The following is a 25,181-nucleotide window of genomic DNA, read 5'->3' as shown; positions in this document are numbered from 1 at the left end:
CAGCACGGGAAAAAAAAGAAATGAAGACATGGACTTTAGTTAGCGCTGCCACCCTTTGTGGTGCCAGTTTTTACTTCCAAGAAGTGTGGTTGGACCCCAGGCTTTCCAAGGAACATACTTCATTGCATCCCACAGAAAGAATATTGTGCAAATGGTATTGCAACAGTTTTCTTCAATTTACTCAATATCTGTGGAATAGAAAGAGGGGTTGCTTCCAGTTCCCTTTGCTTTGATGCTACTACCAGTGCTCAGCTGCCAGAGTGTATCATCCGTGTGAAGAGGAACTGGGCCCTGGTCCGAGGAATTGGCAGTGTAAGGGCTCTGTCTAATCCCAGAGTGATTGTAGCAGATCAGCTCTGCACTGGTGCCAGCCACACAAGTGAAACAGATGGAACAAAAGGACTGGAGACGAGCCTTGAGGTCTTTGTTTTCTTACCCACAGGGGTATGATGAAGCCTCAGGGAACACTGTGGTGCTGCACCAGCAGACCCGCTGCTGGCTCCATCATCGCGGTCGTCTCCTTGTGGCTTAACTCAGCTGTTACTTGGCATGGGACTCAAGCTTTTGGCTGAAACATCTCAGTTTCCTAATCAGATTGATTAGTGCACAGCATAAATCTCAATTTTAGAATGTCTAAAACTTTAAGCCCTAATTATTTTTGGCTTTGAGAACTGCTGTTATGATCCATTATGTTATTAAGAAGCAATTTTTTTTTTTCAGACTTAAGCTTTATTTTCTACTAAAGCATGATTGCGGAGCAACTTCAAAAAGGGTTTGGAAGGAAATAAAGCCAAATTGGTTAGAAGCAACAAAAAACATAGGGGTCAGCGATGCTCTGTACTTAAAGAAGGGTAACAGTGATGCACAGAATATCTATGAACCCAAGCACACCCTGCCACCTGGAGGCAGCATAACTGTTTCAGATTCCTGGTATTATTTAATTAAAAATACATTTTTTTTGATATGAAACTTTAAGTGATGTAAGAGTTACCAGGTTATTAACATTTAGTTGAAAATCAAGAGGGTGATGTGGTAACCAAAGTCAAGGAAAAGCATCATGTCCCACGTAGTTGAGTGTCTTCAACTTTTGGCACTTGCTGTTCAAATTGTTCAGTTAGATGCTATGTAACTGTCAAATGTCATGTATTTTTAAAAGAGGAAGTTCACTGAAAGAGTTACTTCTATTAAAACCTTTTCTTGATTTATTGTGTGAAACTATGTCAGAGAAAATCAGTAATTCAGACAGTACACAAAGGACCTCGTGACACCCGTGCCTGTAACAAAGAATAGCCTTAAGAGGAAATAGTGTGGGCAGATGCTTATGCATGAACACTTTTGGATGCTTGCAAGATGATTAATTTTCAAGCTAATCATAAACAGGAAGATTAGATTTGTAATGTTTGTTATGAAATATCTGAAATATAAACTGCATTTAAGACATTGTGGAACATAACCATACACTTGCTATTAAGTGAAGTCCATGTGTCTCTGTGTAACAGAGATTTATTTTTTTTTCAAGTTCTTCTCCAGCTTACAATGACCATATTTTTTCATTTAGGTCAATCAGACTAGTTCACAGCACTTACTGTTAATCACTGGGAAAGCTCTAATTGGCTACATGTAAGGTTACAAATGCTGTTTGAACATCACAGTAACTTTTTTTTTGCCTCGTTGTCAGTGGCCTGAGCTGCTTGGTTATCTGTCTGACCTGGATGTGATAGGCATCATTGCTAGTAAACTCTTGCTGAGCTCTGGAGATGTTTTTAGCTCTCTCCCTCTTTGCCCCAGTGTTGCTTGTTTATAAGATCTTGAGCTGCTACAGAATAACAGAGCCACACATTCAAAGAATGGCTTGGGTTGGAGAGGACCTCAGAGATCATCCACTTCGAACTCCCTCCCATGGGCAGAATTGTCAACCACTAAACCAGACAGTACATCAAGTTTCTCAGGGCCTCATCCAGCCTGTCCTTGAACACCTCCAAGAATAAATTCCTACCTGGATAATCCTTCAGGGATAATTCCTACCTGCCTGAGCTCTTAGGACACTTGGGGCTTTCAGAGTGATGTGGCCAGCCTGGAAATGGCTCCAGCATGTGGCCCTGGGTTCAAGTCTTGCGTGGTTCCTCTCTGTCCAGAGAGAGCAACACCAGAGCTTGGGAGCCATGATCTTCAGCGTCCAAGGCCTTCTCCCTCCTCTCTTTGCCATTAAATCCTCACGAGTATTTAGTCCCATGTTTAAAGTGGCTGCTGTCCCTCCTGCTTGCTCAGCCTGTGGTGGAAATGCTACCAGGCTTTCAGGCTGTTCTGGTGAGGCTAATTTCTTGTATGTCAGTATTATATCTCAAAAGGAGAATAATATCTACCGCCAGTGTTTAAACAAACTGTTTTGAGGAAATTGCCTTCTTTATGAAGCACTTAGGTAGGAGTATTTTCCTGTTCTTTGTTCTCCATGATACCGTGTAAATAAAGAAAGGTTGGGTATGAGTGCAGAGGTAAATCCTGTAGTGTTTGCAGTGGTTCCTCTGGGCCCTCATGGACATGAGACCATCCTGATTGATGAAGCACCCTGTGGCATGAACCTGGACATCCGTGTGGGTGTCTTCAGCAGAATAAAATTTGAAGCAAGGTAGTATCATAAAATAGAATCATACAATCATTTGAGTTGGAAGGGACCTTTAATGTCATCTAGTCCAACTCCCCTGCAATGAACAGGGACACCTACAGCTAGATAGGTTGCGCAGAGTCTCAGCCAGTCTGGTCTTCAATGTCTCCAGAAACGGGGCATCCACCACCTCTCTGGGCAACATGCCTCACCACCCTTATTGTAAAGAATTTTTTCCTTATATCCACTCTAAATCTCCTGTCTTTTAGTTAGAAGCCACTTCTCCTTATCTTATCAAGGTATATTTGAAACTGTTTGATTTCTGTGCTTGGAATTAATTAAATCACATATGTTATGATTATCTAGTGTTTGGTGTGTGTGATTGCATCGTTTCTGGTGTCTGAGGATGGATAAGTTGATGTGTGGTTTCTTAACTCCTTTGTTGGGATCCCTGTTATGAAAAGCCAGGATGCTTTGCCAGCTGAAAAGGTGCCTTAAACCTTTATTTTCTCTTAGTCAAAAAAATGATTGCTTTACAACTTAAAACTGTAAGGTGCATCTGCAGTGGATTCAGCTGACAGCTGGGTATAGTGGGAGTCCACTGGGTAGATGTGGTTTGTCCAAGAGGGAAGAACTTGGGACCTTTTGCAGGCTGAGTTGGCCAAATGGAGTGAAAAAAACTTGTTTTTCTCCAAGTTGGCAACTTTACTCTATTGCATGCAGATGTAAATGAACTTTGTGTTATGAATACTTCTGTGAGGCAAGTGCTTTTGCAATGGATATAAAAGAATGCTTGTATGGTTATTTAGGAAAGTTATGCAGTTACAGTAGCTTCAAGCTACCCTGTCACATAAAAGAGGAGCACAAAGCACCTTTTTAGAGATTTTTGAAATCTCTGTGCAATCCAGCATCTTTCTCTTTAGAAAATTAGAAGCTTTTTAGAGTGGTGTCAGATAACAGGGCTTTGTTTGCCAGCTCACAGAAGAAATGATGCGCTCTTGTGCCAGCTTATCACACAGCTGTTCCGTTAGTTGGAATGTTTCAGGTATTCCCAGTGCAGATAGGAGGAACCCAGAGCTTGTAAATGTCTGATTTGAAAACATAATGTGGCTTGAAGGCCTGGTACCATTCCAAAAGTGAGAACGTGGTGCACATTGGGCTTTTGTTCAGCAGACTTGATGGCAGTAGTGTAATCTGCTGGTCAGCACTTCCTAATGTTGGTTAATTCGGAAACACAGAGCAACAACTTTGAACTATTATGAAAACAGGATTGTTTTTTAAGACTATAAAAGGCACCCATGTTGTTCTTTTTGGCACGGATTTTTTGGTCATTTGTAGTCAATGCTCTGACTCCCTGAAAACCTGAAGCTGTCCTGGGTAAACAACTTTCTTCGACGAGTGCTAGCTGTGGCTTTGTTCCCTGAGCCACTTACTGGAAAACTGCAGGGAGCCTGGCTTCTTACTTTCCTCCTGTATAGGGAAAACATGGAAAATGCCTTGTACTTCTAGCCTTCCAGATTGCATGTAAATATTTTCAGCTTTTATTTTCCTTTTCTGCCACACAGAGTTGCTAACTGTGTAGAATGGCACATTGTATAGATGGCTGTAATTTCAAAAATATGTAATGCATTTTCTAAAATGTCATTTTCAATTGCTTGAAACTTTGGCAAACTTGGTTTTACTTGTTCTTTATGATTACTATCTTTAACAGACAAAACTGGAGAAAAAGGGTGAATCAGAGTGACTGCTGGGGAATTAACTCTGTCTTGACTTTTCTGACTGCTGAAGTAGCTTTAGTGTCTTATTGTAAATTTGGATTACAAATTACTGGGAATGGGAAACTGAAACAGGAGATTTAGACTGAATGTAAATTTTTTTTTATGGGTAATGAAGCTCTGGTGCAGGTTGCCTAGAGTGGTGGTAGATGCCCCATCCCTGGAGACACTCAAGGTGAGGCTGGATGGGGCTCTGAGCAACCTGCTCTAGCTGAAGGTGTCCCTGTTCATTGCAGGGAAGTTGGACTGAGTGACCTTTAAAAGTCCCTACCAACACAAATGATTCTATGATTCTATGTAACAGTTTCGCTTTTGCTTCCATGGCTTGAGTTGTGGAGTTATATACCCATGAAGCATTTCTCTAAACTTAAAATCCACAGCCTGACTCTTTGCCAAAATTTCCGTCTAGTTGTATAGCTTCCAAGAAGGTTTCCTAAAATCTGAAATCATTTACACATGCATAGACGCTAGCATTTGTTTGACATTATCTCTCTTAATCGATGTTTGCCATTTCATAGCTTCCTGCTGTGGTCATTCCTCAGGGCTTCAGAGGGAACAGCCCTCTGCCTCTGGCACTTTATCTCTGTGGAGAGAATGAAATATCCTGTTCTGTAGCTCCCAGTTTGGACTGATATGTTCACTGGACTGAAGTACAGCTTGGTCAAAATGCAGACAATGTGTTGCATCTGCAGAAGGATCCGCTGCTCTGTTTGCCTAATGTGCTCATGATCTCCAGAAGGTATTTCCAATCCATACGCCCAGTTAAGCTGGGCAATGTGATGCTGTTCCTTTCCTAGAGCAGGATGCAGCAGTCTTCTTCCCTAGTGTGATGGTTTTGAAAATTTTCTTGTAGCATACACTGCATTGGTGTGCAATGGCATGTTGTTTTTACTTGGTACATGGAACTACTTGGTTTGTTCAATCAAAGAAGGTGTTCCTGTTCTGATTTTACTCTTGGTACAAGAGTAAAATGGTGCTAATGAGAACCTAATTTAGTTTGCTTAAAGCAGAGATCTTGGAGAGGGAGCCTTCATCTAAACAAAAAGAATATCTAATCCAGCTTCAAGAGAAGATGCTTGTGTAGATTAGATTATGCCTCCTTTCACACGTGAAATGAGTTTTTATGTGATTGAATGCTACAAGTTCATAGAATCATAGAATATCCCGAGTTGAGAGGGACCCATAAGGATCACTGAGTCCAACTCCAGTTGTGCTGGTCCTTGCCTTACTTTCTTCAGCATCCTTTGTTCTGATGCTGCCAAATTTTTGTTTTGATCTTGCAGCCTTAACATTTCTTTAATCTCATGTTGTACAGGCTTGTGAACATAAATAAACCAGGGAGGTGTTTTAGAAGAGATTCATAACTCTCTTGCAAAGCTGTGTTAAACTATAACCTGAGATTGGAGGTGGTGGAGGGGGAGGACCTTTATTTCCTCCCGTATTTAATCTTTGATGCAAGCTGAAAACAAATATTTCTTCATCTTCACAGATACCAGCTACTGACCATGTCAACAGAATTCCAGGACGCTCACCTTGCAGAGGTGAAACCTCTGGTGGAGAAGGAAGAGGTAATTATCTTAAACATTTTTAAAGCTTATGTGTCTTCTTTCAGGGTTCCTGTTGCAACTGTGTATGTATTCTCAGTTCTAACAAGTTGTATAGAGAAATAGATGAGAAACTAGAGGTGCAATAACAATGTTTTTTAATAATAGGGCAAAATTGAGTTTTAATTATTGCTCTGGTTTTGTGCTTCTCTAATGCTGATCTATTGTGGACATATTTTTTTCTGAATAGTTATAGTTCTGGGTTTATTTTGAACAGTTCCAATTGGGCAAACTCAAGCAGATCCACCTATACCTGTAGACATCTCAGTGCAGAGGTTCAAACTTTGCTCTGTCCTCTGCCTTTCATGGAGGATCAGATAGGTATGACTGCCCCATTGTGTCTGCTCAGGTTGCCCCGAGCTGTGAGTTGTTCCAGCCACAGTTACCAGTTCTGCAGCCTCTGGGACTGCAGCATAAAACCATCCTCAGCCTTTTGTTTTGTTTGCTTAGCTCTGTTGTGCTCCTTGGCATTTGTTTTTGCACTGTTTTTCTCAAAATCTCTTCCCACAGCACCTAGGGTCAGTAGCTGTGTGACTCTGTTCGATGGTGCTCATACCCTGTGCATGTTCATTGCAGATAATTCACTGGAATATTCAAATGAACCTCTCTGCTTAGTTTCTTCAATCAAGGCTAAGATTTTTCTCTTTTTTTCCCAAATGATTGTCATTCTTGACAATGATGTGTATAAATGTGCTGATATTTTCTTCTAGTTTTCTACACTGAGATTCCTCGTTGCTTTATGTGCTATTTTCATTTTTTATTCTCTACCTCTTTTTGGGTAAACACTTCAGGAAATTATTTCCACTCACAAATGTAATGAAATGTCTAGAGAAAGTTTAAACACAGTTCCTGTGCCAAGGACATTGCGTGAAAGCAGGGCTTTCAGGAACTAAGATCCCTTTCTAATGCCAATGTTGTTCAGTAACAGCGAAATGAAGCAGAAGTTCTCTGGTTACTGAAATGTTTTTCCTTCAGAGTTCAGAAATGCCTTACACTGAAGAACTTCCTGGGTTTCTTCAGCATGTAGATGAAAATTTGCTATTTTGACAAGGAACCTTGTACGCTTTTATTCACAGTTGCCTCAGTTGTTGTCTATGTGGGGAAAGTAGCAGAGTTAGTCTGGTTTGATCACCTGTTTGTACATCCTTATCATAGATGGAGGACGTTTTTTGAAGTATTTTGAGAAAGTGGAAAAAATGATTACCCCAGAGGACACTCAGTGCATACTAGGGCTAGTGGCAGAGATTGGTGTTGAGTGGGTGATGCTCTCTTAAGTCTCATCTTGGCTTACAGGGTACTAGGCTTCTCTCTATAGCTCATTCTTCATTCCTGAGTAATGATGGAGCCCTATTTCATACACTGTCTAGATGGTTGCTATATCTACATCCACCTTCAATCTACAGACCACTTGGAAACATGAGTGTTTGAAATTAGCTATGTTTAAAAGGTCATGAATCCAACAGTACAGATCAAAAGATTGTCTAAGGTTAAAACTGTAGTCTGTAAAGAGTGATCTTTAAATCTGTGTAAACTGATTTCCACAAGTTCAGTCAGCTCTTCAGATATCTGTTTGTGTGCACATCACACAGCCTAATTACCTAAAGATCACAGCTTTAGAGTTAAATCATAGTTGTGATTTGGACTGCAATGTTTAGAAGTCCATCCTCTAGATAGTATTACTCAAGACAGAGTTGTATTGCGTCCAACATCTTCTATCCTTCATTTACATGGGATTTTAGGGCTGAATGATCTCCTTGTCAGGCTCCTAGAGTTTGCTTTTTATCTGTGTATTTCTATCTCAGGCTTTGACGTCCCTGTCACACTGGAGTATAACAAGTGGCAGCTTGACTGCTCTTCCTGGTGTACATCCCCCTCGATGTAACTAACTTCTTCCAAGTTTTCTAATAGCTAGCAACGTCTTGAAGATATTTCTTCCTTTGAGTTTACGGAGATGAGGAGGATGTCACCTTACTCTTTTTCTGACGTTAATACGGGGGAGGCAGAGGTACTTGTCAGTAATGGCAATGGCCAGACATAGGAGTGGACATTTTGACATTCAGCAATATTCAGTAGGTGAAGGGAATGGGAAAGAGCTCTCCACTGGAGAAGCAGAGGGTTAGAACATGTGTCTCAGTGCATATGCAAGTGCAGAATTTTTAACTGCAAAGGATACCTGAATTAATATCCTTTAATCTCTTCACAGGCTATCACTCGTCTCCTTCCAGACTTTGACGTTCAGGTCAGAAAAGCTATTCTTCTGTCGTTGGTTTGTTGTTTTGTTTTTTTTCTTTAGTAAAAGAGAAAGCAAATTGAGAAAACAGAGAAACGGGATCAGAAATGAGTGACTGCTCATAAAAAATGCTGTAGTTGTGAGAAAGGACCTGAATGTGGCTCTTACACTATTTTGTGAAGGGGACTGCAGGAGGTCTTTTCAAACTAAAGCTGGGAAAAATTCGTCCAAGAGAATGAGTTGCAAGCAGCTCTGTTCTTGCTAAAAGATTCTTCAGCAGTTGTAGTGAAAGCAAAATGAACTCCTCCCACATGAACACGCAGTTTCCCCAGTTAATTTCCTTTCATTAGCGGTGTGTGTGCATTTCCTCCAAGGAAATGTCCCTCTCAGTGTATCCCGTTATGCCATTAAAAGTTTCCAAAATATTTGTGAAGCCTGGGGAGCAGGGAAAGGCAATAAGCAATTGATTTTGTCTGTACCAAGAGTGATGGCAGTTTCCATATATTTATTTACACCCTGCAGACAAGTGTGCATGAAGTACACAGCCAGGTCCAATGGTGTCTTTCCATTTTTCCCATGTGTTGTGTGTTTGAGAAGTGGCTTTATAATTCTCTTTCCTCCTCTTTTGCGTTATTTTATCTCCATGAGGTATTAAGATTGAGTTTTGTTCTCAATAGCTCATAAGCTATGACTAAGGAAATCAGTGCTGGAGTCAGGTTGGGTTGCCTTGGGAGAGAACAGTGAGTGTGCACCTGCCTCAACAAAAAGAGTGAGCAGTGCGTTCCTATCTCTGAGGACAAGGAGTAGGAGTTGGGGACTGTGGCTTGCCAGGTGTCTTGTTTTTATCTAGGATGTTTAATGAGAGAAGTAGATCATGCAGGAATAAGGGAAGCTATTGAGGTTTTTTAGTCTCTTGTATGTTCAAGTGGAGGTTCTTGAAAAATAACCCTGTTGAACATTGCAACATCTTGCACTTTATTTTCACTTCTTTATATTTTATTAAGTGCTTTGCAAATTGGTTAAAAATCCAGCAGAAACACCACTGTCACTTCCCTGGAAACCAAGGGAGACAGTTACTACAAACATCTCACCCTCTTCAAGCAACTCTTAATTTTTTAGCAAAAATGTAGTTCATATTAGTCCCACATCTTCCCCTTCATCCTTTCTAATGTTGAAATCCACTGCCTGAAGTCTTGATAGATATGTTAAACTTCTCATCATCAGACTTTCTGCAGGCCTGTGCACAGCATGGGAGAAGCTTGCTGCTTGAGCCCAGATTGACCACTTGTTCTAAATAAATCTGAATCCCAGATTAAGTCTGTGAACAGGAATACTGCACCATTTTGATTAAAAATCAAGAAGTGACCCATATTTCATTTCTATTCTTGGAATAAATTTGCTTGGCATGTAAACAGTGTGTATATATAGGTTTTTAACTTGCAAGATCAAATTCTCTAAACCATTTTGTTGTTTGTTTTTTTTTCCCATGTTTTGGATTAACTGTTGCTAATCCAGACCAGTGGTTCTCATCATTTAGCCCTGCTCTGCCATCTCTTGCTTTTTTTAATGATGTTCCTTTCTTAGGCTTTAATCTTTGATTGTTCTAGTTCAAGGAGGCAAATTGTGGGAAAGCAACCTCAATCCCTTATTTTAAGAACTGCTACTGGAAAGGAGACTTTACTTTGGTGCTTAAAACCACAAGAAACCTACCTATGCATCTTCAGGTTCCTTTGTGGTTGATCTGTGAAGCAAGATGATTTGATGCTGTTTTGAGAACCTTGATGACTTAGTTCATTCAAGTGATCATGGAGGATCCGGGTCACTCAGGGCTGACCATGAAGCTCACATAGGGCTGACCTGTCCCATGAGCTGTGTTTGGGAGAAGGTGGCATCTGTCTGGGAAAGGTTCCCAGGACTCAGCAGGACACTCCTTTAGTGCTCATGTGTCTGTATAGGGATGTGACTGTTCTCTATATCACTGTCCTTTTGCAGACAAGTTATGCAATGTTCAGTTAATAACTTCATTTCTGTCATCAGTGAAAAGTAGTGGCTGTCCATGATGTGTATTTGTTCCAAGAAGAAATTTCATCTAGCTACTCAGATTTGGAAAGAAGCAGGCTCTTACTTCACAGGCTATTTTTGACAAACTTTCCATTTTTGAAGTGACCCACTCTGTAGCAGAATATCATCCTCCAAATTGCAAGATGTGTGTGTGGTTATTCTCTGGAGAAAATCCCTAATGGAGCTGGACTTGATGATCTTTATGGTTTACTTCCAACTTGGTATATCTGATGATTCAGTGATTCTGTGAGTTACTGGGAGTTGGCCAAGACGAGGGTTGAATGGAAGAACTGACAACTCTGGACTCTCACCACTCCGTACTGTCTGTTTTTCTCTCTGTGGTGCATACCTGAAAATATAAGTGAAGTTATGCCTCCCAAGAAAGTGACTGTTCCTCACCAAACCCATTCTAGAACAGTTCAAGATAAGCTGGTGCAGGGCAGTGTGCCCTGTGCTGCTTTATGTTGGCCGAATGCCCAAAATGCTTTTATTGTATTTGCAGTGGAATGTATTGGACTATTTTTTTACCTGTTAATATTGGAGTCTGGGGAGAACTGTCTCCCTGCTGCCATATACATTCCTGTGGTTCTATATTTCAGAAGTGAGCAGTCTGCCAGAGCACTGCTTTCTTGATAATTAAGCAAAAGTTTCCAAGCTGTGCAACAGCTGTAGGTGGCAGAGATTAGCTTGTCCCGTGCAATTCAGGGCTCATGGCATGAAAATTCACCAGCATGCAAGAACCCCTTTCTCCTGCCTGAAGAGAAGGAATGAACCACCGTGCAGTGGGAAACAAATCAGCATCATGGCACGATGGAGTGTATTTCCCAGTGGCTATGGTTTGAGGCCTTTGCAGTTCATTAGATATGGGTTTCCTTTTAGGTCTATGAAGGATAGGGTTGGAAACAGTTGAGTTTTTGTGCTTTTGCAGAGCATTGTCACCCAGCGCTGTCTGAACTAGGAAGAACCCCAGGGAGGAACTATCACAAAACTGTCAGCTTCAGTCCTGTACCAAAGTTGTTGTTACTTGTGTACAGGTACAAACAGAAACAAGCTGACAAATGGCATGAATTCTACCTTAGAAGAATCACTTGTTTAAAATGTAAAAGTCCATGATACTTTAAGCAGCCAGCTCACAACCTGAACTGGGGAACTGCAGTATTGCTAATTTCAAATAGATGTCCAACAAAAAGAAAAAAAATAAAGAAAAAGAAGGAAAAGCAAAAGGGAAAAAAAGTGGGTGTTGGGTTTTTAGTGTAAGAGAGGATGAATTGAAATAATAATTATTTTAGGGTAGAGGAAGATAAGGGAAAAATAACTGAACTAGGGTAAGGAGGATTTGAAACACAACATTGTAATACCATATTAAAAGCTCAAATGCTTTTCATCAGCAACATATGAAAGAAAAAAGTGAAAAATAGCATAAGCAGGTATTAATATATTAAATTTCTTAAGTAATATGTACATAAAATACACAGTCTCAGAGCAATTTTTCAAAGAGATGTGAAGCTTTTCCCTCAATTCTGAGGTAAGATAAAGGAGGTGTATTTATTATGATATAAAATAAATTAAATATAAGCATGGGACAATAATTGGGAATTAAATATTTCTGAAAACTTTAAAATAATCACAGTGGAAGATGGTTTTTTACTTAAAATAAAAAATGCATTGTTTTTAGCAAAATGGTCAACGTGTGTGTGGTTTTCCTTTTTAGATAGCAAAGATGGTTTGGTTGCATATTCAGAACAAAAAAAAACAACAAAACCTGTTCATAAACGTGTTCCTCAGTCTATGTCTTTATCAGCCAGGATAGAGAGAGGAAGGAGTAAATGAACTCTTGTGTGTTACTGTGTTGCCTCCCCCTTCTAGACCCATAACAGAATGTCAAAAAATGTCAATTTGACCAAAAGAAAAAGAAAATTTGCCATAGAAGAGAACAACTCCCTTCAAACCCAGATAGTCTCTCTTAAATTGCATCTATCATAGGTATTTTTTGTGTGTATTTTAGAGCTCGGAAGAAAGACTGCACCTCTGTTAAAGTGAGATGTGAACAGATGGCATGCTTGTCTTTATCCTTCTATCGGATTAGTGTACCTTGGATGTTTTTCTAAGATAGTGTTTTAATACAAATCAGTCGGTGAAGAGCCTCTTACTACAATGTTGACGCTGATTGGGGCATGCTGCCATCTGTTTTCAGTGCTCTGCTTTTTGAAAACATCCACGCTGACATCACGTAGACAAATCTCTTGATCTTTAATAGGATCAGTAGGGATGGTGAGTTGCTGGCTTGGCATCACTAAAGAAATGGGTTTGAATTGCTTTTTAGGAGAAACTTTTGGGTATTTTTCGTTAAGAATTAACACTAAGGGAAAACTGTGCAACACTATTACCACTGAATCACAAGAGCCCTTTTGTGGAGATAATGGGGAATTAAACTAATAGTTAAACTGATGGTGTCTTATGCCAGTAATTAGATGTGTGGTCTCCCATCATCTCTGAACTATTATTAGTTGACACTGAGTTTGAACTAGACTCAGGTTTCTAGTTCAGAATAATTAGCAGTGAAGATCAGTGGGTGGGCAGGTTCAAGTGTCTGGCTTTGTCACGAACAGATTTTCTCTGTCCTGCACAAAGGATGAAGAACCTAAGTCTTGAAAGGTGGCCTCTCCTAAGAAAGTGTTCTGGGCTTTTAAGTGCTTTTGTTGAGTAGATCTAGCAATAAAAACCTGGTGATACAGAATGCTGTTATTCTCCAGTTAAGGAGGAAATTATCTTTCTCATGAAGGCATTTTACTCATTATGGGTGCCAAAATTCCCAACCTATCAATTCTTCTGCTCTCCATTTGAGAATAATCTAAATGCAAAGGGAAGGTGTAATGTGGAAAAATTAATTACTATTGTTGTTAAGTGCTATATATTGCTATTGCAAATCTATCTTCTGCATAATTAAATAATGAATACAATACTCCACTTTTGCCAGATGTGAAACTTAACTTTTGGGTATTGCTTATGCACTTTGGAAAAGACACTTAAAGTCAGACTTTGTTGCATTGCTGCGCAGAATCATTCTCACTTGTGTTAAGTTTTTAATTCATTTTTGATCTTTGTGGAAACTTTACTCCTGGCTTATAGAAAAGAGCTTGCTTCTGATTTAATGTAGAATAGGTTTGGAGTGGTTCAGCATTTGAGATAACAAAACCTTAAAGTAATCTATACTTACCAAAGCCTAATTGAAACATCACCAGGAAATACTGTGCTAATCATTAGTTCCCAGGTTTGAAAGTTGGCAATTTGTACATTGTGTGACCGAGTTCATCTTTGATGTCTGAGCTCTACAAAATAAGCACTTCTCCTGGTCAAACCTGACTCAAATCCTATTTAAGAATGACGTCCTCATGAATTAGTCTGTTCTGGGTTTTCCGCCTGGGCACTGTGGGTGTCATAAGCCTATGCAGAACTGCAGCCTCTCCATATAACCCAGTTTCCTACTCGGGGAAACTAGGAACCAGCTCCTGTCCTCTCTTTGCTTGCTGGATTTATCACCCTGTTTTGCCTAAAGATGGTACTCGATGTGGAAGACACAGCATACCTGCTAAATAATGCAGTGAGTATGCAGAGGAATTAATCTCTAAGAAGATAGAAAAGCTGAACACGTTTCAGTGTAGTGTAGATCAGACAGCAGAGATACTCTCCTGGTGTTTAGGGGCAGAGGGGTTCTTGATTTGTTGGTGTGGTCATAGCTTAAAGCTGATGTAAATTGCAAGGAAAATAGGTGAAATGTGGAACGGTGCTGCTTAGTATCCTTACGCTCAACAAAATACAAAGTAAATTTCACATATGAAATTACTGAGCTATGATTTAGATTGAATTAATATGTCAGATCCCAGAAGCTTCTGGATTTTGCTCTAAAAAGGTTTCTGCAGGAGCTGCATGCTCCTAATTTCTACAGCATAATTTGGAGTAGGTTTAATTTAATTTAACTTGGATTTTGCCCCTGGGCATTGCTGCAAAGAGCAAATCAAGCCAGGCAGGAGCAGTATGCTGTACTGAATGACATGGATCTCTGTGTCCTATGCAGAAAGTATTCTTACAAAATATTAAGGCTGGTTTTAGACCCGCCTGAATGCCTACCTGTGCAGCCTGCTGTAGGGAGCCTGCTTTGCAGGGGAGTTGGACTCTATGATCTCTAGAGGTCCCTTCCAACCCCTACAATTCTGTGCTTCTGTCACTACCTCTGTACTGCTTTGATTCCATGAGTGTAACTGTAAATAGAAAATAACTGTTGTTCTGTGATTTCCCCTTATATATGTTGTCAGGCTAACAAATTGTTTATGCCTATCTTAAGTGCAAGCATGAAAGAAGCAAAAACTATTCCATTCATTGGGGATGTTGGTATAAACCAAGTTTCATTTATCCAACGTAGACATCTAGCAAATAAGATGGTAATGAAGGGGTTTCTGATTTGATAATAAAGGTGTTATAAACTCATTAAGCAGTACAAAATCCAGTTATGTCAGATAACAGCAATGGGGTTTTTAAGGTTGTTTCTGTGATAATCACCACAACATTGTTGTAGCCATATTACTCTGTTACAAACTTTATTCAGCTGAGTTTGTGCTTAGATTTAAGAAATAGCAAACCATAAAGCTCACCCATGTAGCTGTCATATTTATTGCAGAAAGCTGCTATAATCACCAAGCCCTGCAGTGTTATAAGTCTTTATGCTGAATACAAGCTATTTAATAAAGTGCTTTTTAGGGGAATAATAGTTATTTGCTCAGTTACGATCATTTTCCTAGAAAACAGATATCTTTTGGAAACTGGCACCACTGCAAATGCTGCTGGCCATGCTTGTGAGCTATTGTTATTTTAGGCAAAAGTTTTTTTTCACCTTCATCTTTATTTCTCATACATCTTTTTTTTAGTTTCCCCTCTCTTTTAGTTTCCCCTCTCCTTTTTTTTTTTTTTTAGTTTCCCCCCTCCTTTTTGTTTTCTTTTTTAAAGCTTTTTTTTAATGCTGACTTTATTGTGGTCAAAAACCATTTCCTTAATATCTAGTTAGAGCTAGCAGCTTGAGTGCTTCTGTCATTGGCTGATAACAGCAATCGATGACAGCTGTGTGTAAAATGCTAGCAAAGAGCCTGTACCATGGGGAGACATAGAATGTGTTGGCATGGGGGTTGCAGAGGTCCTGGGGCCAGAGGGGCTGCGGACAGTCTTGAGATAGGGCAGGAGCTGCGCTCATGGTCATGGCTGCCAACACTAGGGTGTTAGGGAGAGCCCTTCTAAAGTCTGATAGTTTCCTCTTGTTCTTTGTCAGGAGCAAGATGTGGAGACCATGCATGGCATGGTCCACGTCACCATGTGTGGGATGCCCAGAGGGAACAGACCTGCTATCCTCACATACCACGACATTGGGCTGAATCGTAAGTGGGCTTTTTATTTTATTGCATAGCGATGGCCTGGTTGGTTAATGCTATAACTGTAGCCAAAGGCATGGGATCTGTGATGGTTACAAAACATTTCCCAGGTCCTCGCTTACTTGTGTCTACTCCGTCCGGATGGAAGGTACCAGCCCTTGTATACAAATGTGCCTAGCCTAATTCTTTGCTTAAGGCAAATTTGATTCTCAGATTTACACGCGAAGAAAATAATTGGAATATTTCACTTAAATGAGCAAAATGTTCTCCTGCTAGCTTGTAATGACTGTGTATAAATGCTGTAAAAACATCTATAGACGAAGGCTGAGGCTGCATTGAAAGCCAGATGGACAAGAACACTGCTGTTGCTTTGGCTTGTAGGTTCCTGTCTGAAACCAGTCTTTCACTTCTGTGGGTTTGTATGAATGATGTGTCAAATCAGAATGATGAAATGAAAGCTGGCATTGTATCCTTAGCCAGTATTAAGAAAATGACTTTGACAAGTCCCTTCTGTCTTATCTGTCATATTCAAAAATACAAGGACCTAGACATCCAGATCTGTTTGTTCTTCTCACTAGTACTCTGTTTCACACCATTTACTGTTGGTTAGAGAGCGATAAAAACAGCTGCAAATCTTTAATGTCTGGGTTTTGGGGAAGAGGCAGTAGTGATATTACTCAGAAGAAAAAAATATCTTTTTTGCCTGTTTTGCCTGAACAGCCTTACTTTATTTTGGGTTGTCAGTGGATCAGGGCAGAGCTTAATCTGGGTCTCATCTTTGACTAAAACTGTTTTCTTTCCTGAGATAAAAAATATATATTTATGGTGAATAAGCTTTCCTTTTAAAGGAGAAGGGAGAAAGCTTTATCCCTATCTTGCATATTCTCCTCTCCAGCAGGTTCTCCCAACACTGATATTCGCTAAACATCAGAAATCAAATCATCTCAGAGCTGGGAGCCTGCAACATTCAGTATCCCGAAAGGACACTTTTGTCTTGAATTGCCTGCTGTGAGAGACACAAATGTAATGTTTATCTTGTAATACTTGGGCAGAAACACAAGTCACGATCTCAGAGCTGGATACCTTTTCTCTCCATCTGTTTTGACATAATCCAAAGAAAAATGACTGGACAAGTAAATGGATAATTTTACCTAAGCCAAAACTCAGTATGAATATTCCTGAGGACACTTTATGACTATTTTACTTTTACATAAAGAACATTTTCTTGATTTTGGTGTACCAAGACAATATTTCTGGGAAGGAACAAAATAATGTGGATAAATGATAGCTGGCCTTGAGGAGAGAGCTTTTCATTTTTTTTTGCTTCAGGGAATTCATACAAGTTTGCACAGGTTGCTTTGTAGCAGGGCTTTCCTGTTCTTCCTTAGTAATACAGGATTGTCACTTTTTCTGAGCCGATTGAAGGGACTTTTCACTAACCTGTAGTCCAGGTTGCAGCAGAGGTAACGTTAATGAAACAAATGATTTTATTATAGATGCAGATTTACTAATGAACAAACCATTTCATCTCAACAAAACAATTTCATGTTTTTTTTTTTCGTTTTCAAGATAAAACTTGCTTCAATCCTCTGTTCAACTTTGAGGATATGCAGGAAATCACCCAGCACTTTGCAGTTTGCCACGTGGATGCACCTGGTCAGCAGGATGGGGCACCATCTTTCCAAACTGGGTGAGTTATAAGGGAAACAGCCCATGCTTTCAGAGTTATCTTTTGCTAGGGGCTGGAAAAAGAGCCTTGATCTGCAATTCAACTGAAAAGCAATTGCAGGGAGAAAAGTAGTTTTCTTCTGAACGCTGACACTTTCTGTTTGAGTTTCCAGAGTTCTGCTGAGTTTTGCCAGTTCACAGTAAACTTCGGGGCTGTAATTTTGTGTTTTATTGCCAATAACCACACTACTTGTAAAGCAGTTCATTGACAGATGCTTACATCTCCCAGTTTAAGTATTGGGCTACCTTGTTTTGTAATGACATCCTGCATGCAAATACAAAACAAAGTTGTTACTATAAACAACATAGTCAGTGACCACTGCATCATATCTTTCCTAAGTCTACAGCTTTTAGGAAATGTCTGCATGGTAGTTGTAGATAAATAGATATGGTAAGCTTCCTGGAAATTTCAAGTAGCTGTACAGTAACAAAGTGATGTAACCCTTGGGATATCATAAATTACTGCATACTCCTGACTGTGTAACATATATGATGTTGTAACTCTTGGAAACTTGTGAGTTTTGAGTGCTGTCTTTGCCAAAATGTTAGTCCCATTTAGTGAGATGAGATGGGTTTGCCTGAAGATGCCCCTAGAACAGGAGTCAGCTTGGTTGAGGAAGAGAGCAGCCAACATTCTGAGGGGGGGCACAAGTCAAGGGACAGTTGTTCTGTAAAAACTGGGTATTAAGGAGTTTGAATATACCTTATGGTATGAGCCATACCTTCTTAAATTCTAAGCTGGTCTGGCTGAGGAGGTCATCATGGGCCATGTTCTGAGCAGCGTTAAATGCAATGGCCCAGTTGTCTACTCAAGCAGGTGACAAAGCTATTTTGGTCACTTCAGTTTGTGTTTATTGGAATCAAAAGCTTTTAAGTGTCTTAACCTTCATGTCCTAAACAGGCATTAACACTTCTGTGTTGTCAACTGCACAATGGTCATGGTCTCTGCTAGTAAAGGCCACTACTTAACATCTCAAGATAGCACCACAAGAAGCTGTACTCTGTTCTCCAGCTACTTAGGGGGGACTTTTTTCCATGTGCTGCTCAGTAGAGATTTTGTTAAAAATTTCCTCCTCTCAGAATTTTATTGCCACTCAGCAGAAGAACAGAAGCATTGACATAGAGCTGTTTCTGTCAAACTTCTTCAGCAGCTTCATAGCTTCCTTTGGCTTCAATTTCTCCATCAATATTAATAGAAAGTTTTCTTCATTTTATTGCTGTAGAAATGTGCATCCTTGAAAACATGCATATAAATATTTGCCACAGATCTAGATCACACTGCAGTAGTCTGATTCTGCAACATGGGGAAACCTTTTTGTGGTGAACCAGAAGTACAAATGTGGTGAATGTGGTTGGAAACTCACCTCTAAAGTTCAAATATTTTATAGGTTTTAAGTGTTGACTTGTTTTTTTGGAAGAGATTTGCTGTGGTCTGTTTTGCTCTGAGCTGGAGCAGACAACTTTCATCCTGTAACTCACATAAAGTACCATATTGAGTATGCTCATATTCCCATGAAATCCCTTAATTGTACTTGCTCCTGATTTAAATTCAGTGCATGCTGCCCGTGACCTGGCAATGGGCACGCATGTTATTTAATCTACAGTGACCACTTTTTCTCTAAGTACAGCAGCCTAATCTACTGAATGTGGAATAGTAACTCACAGACACATATTTGTTGCAGGTACATATATCCTTCTATGGATCAGCTGGCTGAAATGCTTCCTGGAATCCTGAAACAGTTTGGGTGAGTGCGGGGTTTTTGACTTATTTTCCTCATTATTTGTCTCTGTGTGGCACACCGAAAGAGCAGGGAAGATCACGAATTCATCTGTGCTGCCCCAAGGCTTCACACAGGCTACCTGACATTTTCCTAGAGTTACGGTTGTGGTTGTATTTTAACTCCTCCACTGCAGTTGGCTGCCTTTTGAATTTGAATCTGAAAGAGCTTATTTGGCCTTTATTTGGAAAGTTTGTTTATTTTTAAACAGGAAGCAGTTTCAACTGAAATCACATGTGCCTAATTTAGGGGCTTCCTCCGTTTTTTTTCTGTTTGCAGCGCTGACAGGGACAGGGCATAGACAATCTGTTCTTCCCACTGAAGCAACCCACATTTTCCTGTGTGGTTAGCAGAAAAAAACGTAGCCCCATCTGAAGACACGTAGAGTTTTGTTTCTGTGGCTGGAGTGCAGTCAGGGGTCAGTCCTGCCTTGTTGAGCCTCTTCTGCAAGTACAGATCCAGATTGCTGATGCTGAGGAACTTGGTGGCAGTGTTCATATAATCACAGAATGGCTTGGACTGGAGAGTTGGATCATCTAGTTCCAGCACCCCTGTTCCTCTGTTGTGTGCCTGCAGCAAGTTTAGTTGTGTGTATTCCTTCAAAGCTTAGTTTAACTGGAGCTATGCATAACGCCTTCCCTACTACAGAGCTAGGGCTCCTGGTGTGCAATGAATCTTAGAATAATAAAATCGTTTGAGCTGGAAGGGACCCTTAAAGGTCATCTAGCCTAACTGCTCTGCAATGAACAGGGACATCTATAGCTAGATCAGGTTAGAATCTGCAGGTGAGCACCTTGCGGGTGTTTTCAGTCTGAAGAGAGAAAATCTGACATTCAGGGTTAGACAGCTTTGGAGGACAGACAGGTTGGGCTGCTGATGGAGCCTCAGTCTCAGACCAACACCCCACTTTAGACATTGCTCAGCATACAAACCAGCTGTTACAATGTCTTGACTAGTATACCTCTCTGATCTCACTACCTTCCTGAAACAAACGTATGTTTTTAAACTGTTTTGTTTTTTTTTTAAACCAAAGCACATTATTGGCCATTAAAAAAAAATGCTAACATAATGTCAATACCTTGAAAACCAATTAAACTGCAGTTGATTTACAAAAGCTTGATTTAATATTGTAATGAGAATGAAATCTTTCTTCTTTCCTAAAAGCATTGCTTAACCTGTTTTTCTGACAGGTTTTGTCTAGTCTCCCTTCCATGTATTTTCTAAGACCTTGAAGGGGATGCTTTAGAACCAATTTGAGCAAATGCAAATATTTGATTTGTCTCTGCCCTGCTTAGTTCTGAAGTTTAATCTCACCCACTCCAGCAGCTGGATAGCAGGAGAGGTTTCCCTGCCAGCTCCCTGCTAGAGAGGACTCGGCGTCACAGTTTGATAACTGAGGGCAGGGCAGACTGAAGCGAGGTTGTTGTGTTTTGACTGCAGACCGCAGGACTCTATCTTAGAAGTTTTTCTGGCAGAGGAGCCATTTCCTTCCAGAGTCAGAACAATGCTGTTGTTGCTCAGTGTGTTTACTTAAGGATAAGTGAGGATTGCTGCTGGGCTGCAGTGCATGAGGACCAGCGTCTGTGAATCTCCTAAAACCAACTAGCTGCTGTGCCCAGCTCCGTACTGGTGGCACTGCTGAGGGTCTGTGGTTTGCCCAAGATGTGATCTGCCCTTTCACTGGCATGTACAAGAAGGATCATAGAGTCATTAAGATTCGATAAGATAACTAAGATCACCTAGTCCAATCATCAACCCATCCCCACCGTGCTCACTAACCCATGTCCCTCAGACTACCTTATCTACTCTATCTACAGTGACTCCACCACCTCCCTGGGCAGCCTGTTCCAATGCTTGACCGCTCTTTCTGAGAAGAAATTTTTCCTAATATCCAACCTGATAGGAAGGCTACTGATAGGGTTTTGTTTATTTTTGGTGCTCTCTTACTGATTTGTCTCCTCCATCTCATGGCATGCAACTGCTGTGCAGGCTGAAGAGCATTATTGGAATGGGAACTGGAGCCGGTGCCTACGTCCTGACCAGATTTGCTGTAAGTTTCATGGAGCTTTCTTAAAGGCTTGAACCCAATTTCCTCTATGTGTTGCTGCCCTCATAGGGTGTGCAGAGAATTCCTGCTCTGTCATGTACATTTAAGCAAGCAGCCAGGCTTTTAAGTGGAATACCACAGTCTGCGGGATAGCTCATCCAAAAGACCTAGATTTTCCATTCTAAAGCCTGGGCTCTACCCAGTTGATTTGCAGAAGGTTTTTTTAATGGGAGTTCTCTATTTAAACGGAGGGTGGGGAAGATGTTAAATCTTAACCTTCTCCAGCTGCTCAGTTGAATTGCTTTAATGAATTTTTTTTTCCATACATACGCTTGTTTTGTGCAAGATAAAACTAGACCTACCTCCTTCCTCCCCAGGAGCTAATTTGCTAATTTAAATTTTATGCTGACTGTCAGTTTGCAAAGGACACACCATGAATCTTAACTCAGACCTTTTCTTTTGCAGTTAAACCATCCGGACTTGGTGGAGGGGCTAGTTCTCATTAACGTAAACCCTTGTGCTGAAGGTTGGATGGACTGGGCAGCAACAAAGGTAAACATTTTAAAGTTAGAAAAATAAATCATACTGTGAGGCTGTCAGGCATGAGGAGCTGGGCAAGCTTGTGTGTTGAGGTGAGGCTGCAAAGACAAAATATCTTAGGCAAATTTCTTTTGGTTTTATTTTTTCATTTATAAAATCTCCTGTAGGGCTAGTGATAAAAATAAGTACTTCTAGGAAGCAGATACCCATGGTATAATGGAGCTGCTGAGTACAGACAATTCTTGAGCGCTGGTAATGGCTGGGGAAAAACTATTTTAACCTGGACACGGGGCAGGTTTGGAAACAGCTTTCTGCCAGTTAAACGACAAGCTTAGTGTTGTTTTTCCTGCCTGTGGCTTTGTTTACAAGCACAATCCAAAATATTAATTGGAGCACAGAAAAAATTGTTCAAAACACCATATTCCTGGTTTCAGCTATCTAGCTGAGTCTTGGATACTGAAAAGAGTCAGAAAAGAGCAGTAGCTGTAGTGACGCTGGACAGATTTTTTGTAGAATTAGGCTTTTAAGTGAGCTTGTTCACAAGCAAAGAAGCCCCTGTAAACTTCATTCTTTTGTAGCTGTAAGATTACAATGTCGGAAAAAGGTGGTGAGAGCTGGTTTCAAACAGCCTCAAGGAGCTAATAGAGAAATAGGTATAAATGTTACGTTATGCGTCCCCAAGTTTTAACTTACTAAAACATTTTTCAGAGGAGACTGAAAAAGCTGACACATTGTACCATTTAGGGTCATGTTTTAACAAATGACAGTTACTATGAACACACAAAAATACAAAAATTAATGTTATATCTTTTAACCACAGACACAAATAACCTACGTAAGTGTCTCAGGAGACATTAAGTGCCATGACAAGCTAGGGTTTAGCATTCTTTTAGTGCTGAGTTACTCATGTTTTTTAAATATAGTTTAGCATATCAGTTTATTTTGGCAAGTGTTATTGATCTGGATGTGTATTTATTAACTCATCTACAATGAGAGATACCAGTTGACCCATTTTGGTTATCTCATCCAATATCTTTCCATAGTTAATTTTTTTTCACATCTGTGTCTCTGCTGTCCACCTCTCCTGGGTACTATCAACCTTAGGTGTGCAGCAGGTCCCCTGTATCCTTCTGTCTTTCCAAATTAAGAGCATGTGACCTCTATGGTTGTTAGGTACCAGCTCCAAAGCATTGTCATTGCGAGTTGCTAGGGATGGTATTGGACAGGGAAATTAAATTACACACATCTGGCTGATTTGCAGGGAGTGATTCCGTATATACTTATGCCACTAGTAGTGTGTTCCCTGCATATTTGCATTAGTAAAAATGTCCTATGAGAACAGCTCAAACATAATCACAGAATCATAGAATCACCAAGGTTGGAAAAGACCTACAAGATCATCCAGTACAACCATCCACCTACCACCAATATAACCCCACTAAACCATGTCTCTCAGTACAACTTCTAAACATTCCTTGAACACCTCCAGGGTCAGTGACCCCACCACCTCCCTGGGCAGCCCATTCCAGCACCTGACCACTCTTTCAGAGAAGCAGTATTTCCTCACATCCATAATCAATGCCTAATGATGTTACAGTAGGAATGAGGGGAAAAACATCAGTCCAGGATATTATGCATAAGAGCAGCAGAGAAACATCCATTCGTCTACTTATGGATAATTAAAAGGTTTCAAAAGATAGCTTTGATATCAGATAATTAGATAATCTTGCTGTTCAGATTTCAGGTTGGACAAATGCTTTACCAGACTTGGTCATTTCACATCTTTTTGGAAAGGTAAGCATGTTCAAAACATTATTCTAGTGTTTTCAGTCATCTGTATTTACCTCCTGGAGCTGGGAAGAGGGCTTAAGTAGCAAAGTTTAATTTTAAACTTGTGGAATAGGATTAATAATTGTGTTCCCGGCACTTTGAAGTATGGATACTGCAGTGAGGCTTGCTGAGTGCCAAACAACCAAGTAGAGTGCTGTCATGGCAACTCCAGAAGGTGTAGCTACCAGTTTGGTTAGCTGATATTTAAGCACAAGTAAAGCACTAGTATGCTTTTATGCAGTAATATACTTGTAACTCTGGGAAAACTTGTTACTATTACAAATGGTGCTTTTCAGTGCAAGCCTACTCTTAAATTGAAAAACGTGGAACTACAGTCAGATGATAACGTTAACCCTGGGTGTTAGCACTGAGTGCTGCAAGTTGTTCCTGCCCTAAGAGTGCACTCCTATTGTGTAGATATGAGCCATATACATGACTGCTGTGCCATGTCTTCAGATCCTCTCAGAAAACAGCCCCTGTTCTGAACAATTCTGTTTCCACTGTAGGAAGAGATTCACAGCAACCATGACCTGATCCATACTTACCGTCAGCATATTATTAATGATATGAATCAAACCAACCTTCATCTCTTTGTCAACTCTTACAACAGGTAAATACATTTACCTGATTTCTAACTTGAAACTGTTTTAAGAGGCTGTCAGGACTTTTTTAGCCAGTGTTACTTGTGTGGTGGAGTTACTTGGTTTCCCCCATTATGAAATTCTACTTGACAAGCACTTTTAGGTATCTCAGGTGGTTTGCTTACGGGAGAAGGTCCTTGTGCATTTATGGGGAGAAATGGTACATGCAGACATTGCTACTTCAGTCTAAAAGTGGTTCTCCATCAGTTATGGAGCTTTCTACATATGTCAGATTAACATATGTGAGTGCCTGTGCTTTCTGTAAACTAGAATTTGGAAGTATCTGTTAAATTTCAGCACGTCAAAAATGTTTGTCTTCTTCATTTTCTTTAGTCGTCGAGACCTAGAGATTGAGCGCCCTGTTCCTGGATTAAATGTTGTCACCCTTCAGTAAGTATTTTATTTCAATCAGTTCACTTGTATGTGGCATGAGCCAAGAGATGGAAGCTGTGGGTGCATTGCATGGACATCACAGGGCTGCAGCTGAGTTGCTGCAGGGTCCTGTAGCTTCATCCTGGAGCTGAATTGTTGCTGAAGTTGGGGACATCCAGTAGGGAGACTTCCCCTTTTCAAACTTCAGAACCATATGAACTGAAATGCATAGACAAGTAATGCCTGACACGTACTGTGTATTGCAAACTTGGGCTTACAGACTAGGTGCTAAAAAAGTAGAGGTACTTAATCTGGAAGTCTGTTCTAGTTAAAGGGAACTATGGCTCTGGATGCACTTTAGCCGTGCCTGCACAACCAAAGAAACGTAATCAAAACCAGTTAGAATAACAAAGATCTTCAGGAAAGTGGAGCAGGTGTGAGAATGGTTATCTACCAGATTTTTTGCTGATTGGTTTTCACTTATGCTGCATCTTGTAACTGAAATAGTTGTCCAGTCCTCTACTGATGTTTAAACACAGGAAACATTGGCTCATCC

At 40.3% G+C, this 25,181-nt stretch overlaps 1 protein-coding gene across 2 annotated transcripts in view; it reads left to right on the top strand.

Annotated features, from left to right (window-relative positions):
• The window catches only part of NDRG1 (N-myc downstream regulated 1), a 39,239-nt gene that overhangs the window by 7,747 nt on the left and 6,311 nt on the right, over nt 1–25,181 (top strand). Inside the window, exons 2-11 of one of the 2 annotated variants that reach the window (XM_021386578.1) lie at nt 5,867–5,945; nt 8,185–8,220; nt 15,590–15,695; nt 17,259–17,379; nt 19,100–19,162; nt 21,185–21,245; nt 21,708–21,794; nt 23,520–23,576; nt 24,119–24,222; nt 24,587–24,643. In XM_021386578.1, the coding sequence (XP_021242253.1) occupies nt 5,883–5,945; nt 8,185–8,220; nt 15,590–15,695; nt 17,259–17,379; nt 19,100–19,162; nt 21,185–21,245; nt 21,708–21,794; nt 23,520–23,576; nt 24,119–24,222; nt 24,587–24,643 (755 nt within the window). In that variant the 5' untranslated portion in view covers nt 5,867–5,882. The remainder of the gene's footprint in view (nt 1–5,866; nt 5,946–8,184; nt 8,221–15,589; nt 15,696–17,258; nt 17,380–19,099; nt 19,163–21,184; nt 21,246–21,707; nt 21,795–23,519; nt 23,577–24,118; nt 24,223–24,586; nt 24,644–25,181) is intronic. The other variant, XM_021386579.1, reaches the window with a different exon arrangement.

The sequence above is a fragment of the Numida meleagris genome, chromosome 2 (assembly GCF_002078875.1).
Source record: "Numida meleagris isolate 19003 breed g44 Domestic line chromosome 2, NumMel1.0, whole genome shotgun sequence".
Classification (NCBI taxonomy): Eukaryota; Metazoa; Chordata; class Aves; order Galliformes; family Numididae; genus Numida; species Numida meleagris.
This window is presented reverse-complemented; position numbering and strand designations above follow the sequence as displayed.